Source organism: Daphnia carinata, chromosome 7, assembly GCF_022539665.2.
Source record: "Daphnia carinata strain CSIRO-1 chromosome 7, CSIRO_AGI_Dcar_HiC_V3, whole genome shotgun sequence".
Classification (NCBI taxonomy): Eukaryota; Metazoa; Arthropoda; class Branchiopoda; order Diplostraca; family Daphniidae; genus Daphnia; species Daphnia carinata.
The window spans coordinates 11,413,619-11,423,284 of NC_081337.1; the positions used below are offsets into that span (position 1 = coordinate 11,413,619).

General features: G+C 36.3%; 2 protein-coding genes across 3 annotated transcripts; one reads left to right on the plus strand and one right to left on the minus strand.

Moving 5' to 3' along the window:
- The first annotated feature begins 1,231 nt into the window (after nt 1-1,231).
- On the plus strand, nt 1,232-3,154 carry LOC130688131 (vesicle-associated membrane protein 7-like). 2 transcript variants are annotated; one of them, XM_057511118.2, is made up of 7 exons: nt 1,232-1,402; nt 1,496-1,708; nt 1,771-1,908; nt 1,967-2,057; nt 2,125-2,192; nt 2,269-2,361; nt 2,903-3,154. In XM_057511118.2, exons 2-7 carry the CDS (start codon nt 1,502-1,504, stop codon nt 2,972-2,974), a joined length of 669 nt encoding a protein of 222 aa, XP_057367101.1. In that variant the 5' UTR covers nt 1,232-1,402; nt 1,496-1,501; the 3' UTR covers nt 2,975-3,154. The 2 variants fall into 2 exon arrangements, with proteins under 2 accessions (XP_057367101.1, XP_057367100.1); XM_057511117.2 differs by having other exon boundaries at nt 1,239-1,337.
- Nucleotides 3,081-4,363, minus strand: LOC130688130 (ribosomal RNA-processing protein 8-like). The gene is made up of 6 exons (XM_057511116.2): nt 4,268-4,363; nt 3,957-4,167; nt 3,740-3,901; nt 3,511-3,670; nt 3,372-3,448; nt 3,081-3,313 (listed from the first exon to the last, which is right to left on the minus strand). The coding sequence occupies exons 1-6, from the start codon at nt 4,287-4,289 to the stop codon at nt 3,106-3,108; spliced, it is 840 nt and encodes a 279-aa protein (XP_057367099.1). The 5' UTR covers nt 4,290-4,363; the 3' UTR covers nt 3,081-3,105.
- Between the last annotated feature and the right edge of the window lie 5,303 nt (nt 4,364-9,666).

Genomic DNA, 9,666 nt, shown 5'->3' on the forward strand with positions numbered 1-9,666 from the left:
TATTATAATGGTTTCCTGTTTTGACGAAGATTAAGCATCAAACAATCAATGCAAAGTTTCGTCTTTTTCACACACCCCCTCCCCTTTCTAAAATCATGAAATCCTTTAATAATTATTTATGAAGAAAATAAACAGTTAAAATTGACAAATTTTGCATCAATCGATAGCTCTTATCAAGAGCTATCTAATTCTATAAAACTTATGTTAAATTTTCGGAAAACGAAAAAGTTCAAGTGTAACATCAATTTTTTTGTTTTATCGGTTGCGTCCATCGAAAAACAACAAAAACGCATTTTGCGTTTAAGATTTTTTCGATTTGAAAATATTGATTACAATTATCTAAAAATGGATAGCCCTTACCAAGGGCTATCGATTTATATTATATTTATATTATTTATATATTAAATCAGCGAATATCATAATTAATTTTGCTGACAAGCAATAAAAAAATTGTTTCTCTTATATTCGTTTATTTCAATTACCATAACTATTGTACATATATATAATAGTAATATATATATTGTAATTGTATGTATGTATAAATATATAAATATAATTGTACGTATGTATAAATATATATATATAATTGTAATATACTGTATATATGTGTATTTATTATATTGTAACATTTATGTACATTATCATAATATTATAAATATAAATTTATATAAACCTAATTCATAATATTCGCTTTGAAAAAATTAAGACATGCGCTACACGCATTTTTGTTTAACTGGTTTAACTTTAACGGTTTAGCCATTAAAGCAACCAAATCAAAGCCCTAGGGGTGACAACATACACTTTCCCCATAAAGAAAACTGCAGGCGCGATTATGTACTAAGTAGTACATATTGCCTCGCGACCAGCCTGGTCGGTGTGGTTTCATTGATTTCAGAAAATTTTCTGTTCTAGTAATACATAAAATTAAGTTAATTATGATCCGGAAAACTATAAGGTTAAAATTTAAGAAAATACAAAAACTTGATAAGGTAAGATATAACTTCTTGATAAGGTCTGTCAATTTCTGTAAAATTATTGTTTAAAATGTAATTATTCGACCAGTAAACCGGTTCCCCATTTTTGGGGTGAGTCAGTGCGGCTTTGGGGTGTATGTCTCTAGCCTACGAGATCGTCTCAAGTATGCGCCCCAAGTTGTTACAATTATCAGTCAACCTACGACATCTATTGGCAACCATTTCAAAGCTTACAACTTGCTTTATTCCGCAGTCGAAACTACGATTGAATCAAATCCTTTCTTAACATTTTAGAATCATAACATTTCTGTTCGAGTGTACACTAAAATTTACCTACATTTAGTTCTTTACCTGTACATGAATGTAAGAAAAGGAGGCTATAGTGGACATTAAATTTACATGTCACGTCAAAAAGAGCTAATAATACCGTAAATATTGATACCTTCGAAATGATAGCCACTTATTTTTTTTCTAGGTTTAATTAAAAGAATAATCTTTTTTTTTTTGAAATATTTTTGTAGAAAAACATGCCACTTCTTTACAGTGTTGTAAGCAGAGGGACCACCGTTTTGGCTAGATATGCCAACAATTGCACTGGCAATTTCTCGGAAATAACTGAGCAGGTTCTTGCACAAATTGGAACAGATGACTCCAAAATGACTTATTCTCATGGGTCTTATCTGTTCCACTATATTTTACAAAATCGTATTATCTACCTGTGTATCTCTGATGATGTATGATGCCTTTTCATGTGCACACTTAGACGTCATGTAAATGAAGTCTTTTGTTTTCTTAGGAATTTGAGCGCTCCAGAGCTTTTTTGTTCCTGAACGAAATAAAAAAAAAATTTACTTATACTTTTGGAGAACATGCATATTCTGCCCTTCCTTATGCAATGAACATGGAGTTCTCAAAAACATTAGCTGGATTAATGGCAATTCATTACTTTTTTTATTATTTTGAAAGAGTTTTTCATATTTCAAATTGGCTAGAAACACTTCTCTGAATCCCGGGATATCGACACCGTTTCTCAAGTTCAAGGAGACTTAGATGATCTGAAAGATATCATGGTGAAGAACATAGGTAAATGAACTAAATTTAAAACATTTGGGCAATAAAGTGTGACATTTTCCCAACTTTATCTCATTAGATTCCTTGGCTGCACGCGGGGAACGACTAGAATTGCTGGTTAATAAAACAGAAAGTCTCAGCGCGTCGGTACGTATAATTTAGTATTATTAATTAATAAAATTTCTTATAGGATTGAGGTTAAAGCGTGCTTTTGGTTCTTCAGTCAGTAACGTTCCGAAAATCAAGCCGCAATTTGGCTAAATCCCTATTCTGGAAAAACATAAAAATAGCTGTAATCACGCTGACGGCGATTTTGGTAAGTTTAAGAAACAGAACGAGAACTAAAATTGCATTAAGCTTTTCCTTAGAATGTATTCGTCCATAGAACACAGCGAAAGCCCTTGGTAGTTGAAATGCTTATGATTTGCTGAGGTCGTGTAAGAAGAAAAATCGAAATCTGCGTTTATATCTTAAGTTCTTGATTTGGTTCCAATATTGGTTTGAGGGCGACCAACGAGGAAAACTTATGAAATTTCAGGAACAGTGGTGACCACATTAACACAATTACTCAGGACAGTCGTATACTGAGCAGAGCATGATACGTCCCATCCTTGCAGAAAAAAATGAAAACTAAATGGTCCGCGTAGATATGTGAACTGTTCGCCCTGATTAAAAAACAATGCTCCAAGTTCAGCTCTGAAGCATGAGTGTGATTGAAAATACCAGTCTCGGATTGGCGTCATGTTAAATAATATATATAATAGGCCGGGATAGCCCAGTTCCCGCCTTTGATAACTCATCTTGTGTGCACGTAACCTGACATTTAGAAACCGTTTAGAACTTTGTTTCTTTCACAGGTTGTGGTTTACTTTGTCGTTTCCATCGCATGTGGAGGGCTTGATTGGCACTCGTGCGTTCAGCAGAGTTGATGAATAGTACATGCGCCGTGAGAAATCACCTCAAGAAAAATGTTTTGTATAATTCGCTATATGATTGGTTAACCATAATGGTCACTGAGTACGATATTTGTTCCGGTACGAACGACTGTGTATTTTCCTATTCATCTTTTTTTGTAAAGACAAGGTTTCAAATACAATCTTGGCATAGTTGCTTTAGGATTCAGATTCTGGATCTTGTTAAACTTTGCTAAGAAAAAATACTTCTGCAAACTATTTTCTTTCAGCTGAAATCCAAATCTTTCTACGTTTTTTAAAAATTCTTGAATATTTTGGCATCTGCTTTCAACTTCTGCCACATACAGCGTACCGCTAATTAAAAAAAATTATTACTTAACTTGGACATTTCTTTCATTCATTACAAACATACCCAATCCTGAGAACTCTATTGGCTTCTTTTAAAAAGTCATGGATGTTGGAACCCATGAGAGATAAGCAGAAAACAGCCTGCCATGAATAAAGAATGTTTTTATAAAAAGTAACAGAGGTGTATGTTAAGTATAAAATACCACATCAACAACTTTCATTGCTAATGGAACTGAAGCCATATCACATGCAGTAACTTTGTCATTAGCTGCAACAAGGTCAAAAGAATAAACTTGATTTGGTATTGTGTGTGCCATCTGAGCCTCACCACAACCAAAATCAGCTACTACCCAGTGCCTCGGCCTTTCAGAATAAAATAAGATGTGACAGAATTAGTTCAATGGTAAGTAAGCATTGTTACAATTAATTTACCCTTTTAAAATATCAGAGATGATTATATCTAATGGGTTTACTGGCCACTTTAAAACCTGGTTCTTAAACCCCTTGTGATAGACATCAAATGATTCTGGATCCTCTTGGAAAAGTTCCCATGCCTCACTACTGCTTGTAGTATAAAGCTTTTCATTGAGATATCTGTAACAAAGTACTATTAGTTGCAATGATAAAATGATAAATGATAAATAATAACCTGAAACGTGCAGATTCCAGCCTTTTTCTAGCATCACCTGCAAGATCTTTTTGTTTTGGTTTAGCCTTCGATGTCTCAATGTGAGTTTTCTGCTGTATGGTATTAGAATGGATTTCCTTCTTAACTAGAGCAGCCTTTAGTCGCTTAACATACGCCGATGACGCACCGGATCGGATATTTTTCGTTTTTGTTCTTTTGAAACAAGCGGCCACTAACAGTATGGGAATTCAGGTTAAACGTGAAACATGGAGTACATACTTAGGTCGATTATAAGCGTCTAAAATAGTTTTTTAAAAAGTTGGTTGTTATACCTATCCGTTGTTTATTGTCCATGTTTTATGGTACCTCGTTGAAAGTTGAAATCGTCCTCTACTGTTGAAAAACTATATCGTTTTTTTTGTATGTCTATCACGGTAGATGTCGTGGAATGAATTGTTGTTTCTGTAAACTAATGAAGTGTACCAGAGGTCCATTTTTGCGCAAACATAAAATTCTGGTTTTAGCCAAAAACACTTCATTCGAATCACAATTCACTTCAATTCAGTCTAGTAGAAAGATCGCCCAATTGCTTTTCAAGTAAAGTAAATTTTGGCCCCTCCATTAACTCCTCCTACATTGAAGACAGATTTCGTACCTGTCAAAATCTTTTTCCCATGAAAAACATTGACGAAATTTTTTGACAGTTCGATTTGTTAACTGAAAAGTTAAGTTCTACTATTTCTACAGTTGTGTTTATAATTAGGTGTTCTGATTAGGTAATGCATATAATTATTATTCTATGATGTTTTATGCCCTCATTTTTTTCCTAATCTTTTTAACAGCAAGTTATAAGGGAAAGAACTAAGGCATCACTCTATGTTGCTCGTGATGCTTCTAGTTTATTGCTGGATGTCATACATCTTAAGGAAAACGTTATTATATGCTTCAATTTTGAAAAATGACGTGCATTTATTTCTATTTTTCAAAAACTTGTAACTTTGGGCCCGTAAAGGGCCCAAATCCCGATAGATGGTGCTACCGTATTTTAATGCTGTTTTTCTTATGCTAGCATGTCAGTCGGGCCACGGCATTATTTTGCCAGTTTAATCATAAGTCTTTTTTCACATTAGAACATTTCTTCTTCAATGAACTTATTGTTGCATTTGTCCTTTATTCCTCACAGTCCCAGCCCGTTGAAACGCAAGCTGTAGTTGCCCAGCGACCCACTCTTTGCGTTTGCCCGTCTTCCCCAGTAGAGCCTCTGCTCGTCGACTCACTTACGGCCCTTCGTCCACCTTACTGCTCGCTAAAATGTCCACAGAAGTTGGCCTAGTAACACTGGGCCCGTACAGGGCCCGTACAGGGCCGCGGGATAGGCGGCGCCAGTGTATTTTAATGCTTTTTTCTTAATATTAGCCTGCCAATCGTTTCACACCATTATTTTGCCCGTCCAATATTAAGTCTTTTTTCCCATTACAACACTCCCTTTCTTTGGTCGCAAACCCTCTCACTTTTTTGCCCGTCAAAATGCTTGCTGTAGTTACGCGTCGCCCACCCTTTGCCTCAGCCCTTCTAATCCTTCACACTCTCTGTCAGCCGACCTCCTCTCTGCCCGTTGCCTCCCTCGTTTGTCGTTATAGCTCCGTTGTATTGGGCCGTCAACCATTTCGTTGCCTTGGCCCTTCTACCCGCTAACTTCTCTGCCCGTATTCGCTACCAACTCACTGCCCACCAAACTGTACTGTTGTGGCCTGTCGATCCTTTCACTGTCTCTGCCAGTCTTTCCCTTCACACTTTCTGCCACTACATGCCCGTGTAAGCGTCCGTTAATCTTTGCATGGCCCTTCCCGCCTCACAACTCACACTGCCTACCAAAAAGCCCGCTGCAGCGTCCCTTGGTTTTTTTTGCATTTTCACCTCCTTTTCTGAGAGTCTCTGCCCGTTAAAACGCCCGCCATAGTTGCCCGTCGACACTCTACATACCTCTGCTCGTCTTACACCATAGGTCTCTGGCCGTCGACCCACTTACTGTCTGCAAAAATATCCACTTTGGCGCATGTAGGCGTCAACCTCTAGTTCAACCTTTTTGGTTCAACAACTGTGAGTGGTTGCGTTAAAATGGCCTTAGGTTGGACTGCCCAGCTGAACTACTATTGACGATAAAATGATAGGTAATGTCAATTGACATCCGCCAGATGGCTGCCTGTTACAACCACGGTTGCTTTGTTTTTGTTTACTTTCTGTGTCATATTATGCGGTTTTTATAAGTGTAAAAGTTACAGTTAATACAACCATTTTATTATCTAAAAACTTAAAAACTTACTTACTTTTATCGGATCCACTGAAATGGAGCGTCATTCTCGTCAAGTGGGCTCCCTAAATGTGATAGATGTGTGCTCAGACGCAGATTTCTTCAAACACTTTAGGGTGAAGAGAACCACCTTCCAGTACATATTGGCTTATTTACAAGATAGCAACTCCGTTCTGATGCAATATTTCATGGAGGATTTGAACCCATATCTCTCTTTGAAATATTGTATATAAATCTTCAGTACTTCAGAAATCAAGGTTCCCTTAGACTGTTAGCTGACAAGTTCAATAGAACGGACTCATCAGTTCGTAACATAGTTGCCCAGTTTTGTAGATTTCTCTTCCAAACGCCGCGTGATTTTATTAAGTGTTCAAGCATACAGGAAATACCTGCAGTCTCAAGTGCGTTTCGCATGGAGGCTAATTTTCCTGGAGCGGTATCTGCCCTTGATGGTTCCCACATACCCTTCCATCCAAAACCCCCAAATCAGGTACCAAATCGAAATTTACAAAAAACAATTTGTAGTTTCAATTTTGTGGCTGCTGCTTTACCTGATCGGTCGTTTTCGTATGTCTTTTGTGGGTTCCCGGCAGTGTCCATGATTCTACTGTATTCCAAAATAGTTCCTTATTCCATCAATTAGATACCGAATATTTTGAAATCAAAAGTCCTACAACATCACTGCGGATTCCGCGTTTCCTTTAAAACAATGGTTAATAACTAAATATTAAAAAAATTAATGGTCGGCTACCTAGGTCCAAAACGATTTTTAATGAGAAATTTTCTTCTACCAGGATGGTTATTTAACTTGCGTTTGGGGGTACTAAAAATAGATTTAAGCGACGTTTAGATATTAACACTAATATTGAAAAAGGTGTTGATATCGCTGTTACTTGTTGTATTTTGCATAATATTTGTATTCAACAAGGAGATCTTTTCTACGGGGGAAAGCTGGACGAGAACGCCCTTAATTGCAATGTTAATAACTTACCATACGCTCGAGGTCTTGCTGATCGCTTCGCTGAAATAACACGTTAGCAATTCTTCGATTCCATACAATGCAATAATCAACGTTGATTACTAATCAAAAACTGAAATAAACTACTAATTGTTTATCATTCACAATTGTTGATTACTATTTAATTTTACGACTATTTGTGACGCGTTACACTGGTTATTATTTTGATTTACATGTATTAGGCCATAGGACGTAGTATTTTATCCAATCGCACTGTAGCTCGTCCTTAAAGAATGTAAGGAACTTAAGGAACCCTAAAAAAGAAAAAAAAACAATACAAGAGAGTAAATTAGGTTCATCAACCAGGGACAGTTGCATGGTGTTGCACGGGAATCGAATCCTAAGAAGCAGTTTGTTATCCTAGAATCCACGAAGCTAGCAGATTTGTGGTGAATCCGATGGTAAATATGGCTTCTAGGAGTGAGGCAGCTCCGTAAGTGACGATGGATCATTCTCTTGAATGCTTCTAATATAAGAGATAATATGTGAGTATTCTACTATGAACTTACTTTACAATCATGACGATAACAATTTGTAGGAATACTTACTATAACATTTATAATAATATATAATATTTAACCTACCATTACACGACTTACTTGTAATACGGTGTCGATTCTGGGTTGAATAATTAATTCTGGTTTCTTCGATAACCGGCCTATGCCATTATTGAAAACCAAGACAAAAATATGGGCAGCATGAAGCACGACATGGCATCTTGCCCAACAAAAGGTTATTATTTCTACAAGAAAAAAATATTTATCAATATTAGTTGCAAATTAATCATAAAACGAATTTACCCCTTATGATGATGAAGAACTAAATTCGACAGATATAGAAGTTGATTTTGAATCGGACCGCGATCGCATTCTTTTCGAATCAAGGTTTTCGTTGTTGTAAGAAGACATCTGTTTGTTTCCATTATGCCTCTTTTTCTTTTTGTTGAAGAAGACTTTTCAGGATATCGATTGGCTGTTGAGTCTATTCCATGCGGTCATTATGCCTTTTTTTTCTTTCCTCTTTCTCCTCCAAATGACGACAGTGTCTTTCTTGTCGCATGTCACGAAACACTTCCAAAACCATGTCGGTTTTTGAAGCTTTTCTGGGTCTCTCCTTTTTCGTGTTAGGTGTATATTTTCCGGTAGGTGATGTTTCATCCCGGCTATCCATAAATATGTCTGTTATGAATATAAGAATGGCATTGTTACATGAGGCTTCTGTCTGAACAGGTATATTGTATAAGCTTGCTTTGAGTAATGATTTTGTGTGAGGGCATGCATAGTTATTACCGGAGTAATATCACTTGGACAGAATATAAATCTACGTTGGTCAGACTAAATTGCAAAGAAGAGATTACTAGCCAAAAGAACAGAGTCAGACCTAACACCTCCGTCGTAGAGAAGCAGAAAACGCAAGAGCAAGAGAGAGGACTAAACAGCAATCCAGTTAGTACATGGTTTTAAAATATGGTTGTCCATTTCTATCAATTTCATCATAGGATATAGAGACAGTTGCACCCGCTGACGTAACAGCCGTTTCGTCCTCAGTTTGTTTAACTTTATCTTCTGTAACAAGAATACCGGTTAGGTAACATTGTAGCATAAATACACCTATCGAATACATTACCACTGCTTCCAATGAGTTGTTGAAACTTGTGTGAATTTTGTTTGTCATTCAGCGAATCACTCACACAAGGAGGTCTATAGGAATCGTTGCTGGAGCCTAAACATAACAAAAATTAAAGAGGTAAGTAAAAAATGTAAAAGCTTAATATGAAACACATTCAGCCATTCAATTACCTAGGACTTCTTCAATTGAATGAAAGAACTTAGGGTTTTTTTTATGTCGGTAGCACCATTTTCCCACTTGGTTTTACATGTTTGACTTTTGTCACTACGATGGATAGAAAATCCTGCTTCTTCTAAATCGCTTGCTATGCTATGCCAAATTTGCCTTCTAATTGTCTTGGTATCATTTAACATTACCGAATTATCTTTTAATAAACCTAAATGTAAATGGTTTAATGTTTCAAATTATAAATTTAAAACCAACAAAGTATTAAATACTCAAAAAAAAACTTCGGTAGCCTCAGCATCAGTTGGTACTTGTGTGGCAGTTTTATTTTCATTCCAGTATTTTTTTCTTTGGAATAAATTGTTCTATTTCTCTGTCACTAGAATTACTTTCCATTTCGATTGAAACTGAAAAATCATTCAGCCTTAAAAAAAGTAAAAGAAAATCAACTTTACAAACATCAACAACGTCTGCAAACAACGAGGTTGCAACATTTATTATCTACACCAAAAAAATGCGTAAACGAAATTAGCTCCACCACTGTGGAGCTAGAGCTGAACGGTAGTCTGGATCACCGTTGACGAAGTTCAACTTTTGCAGTTCAACTT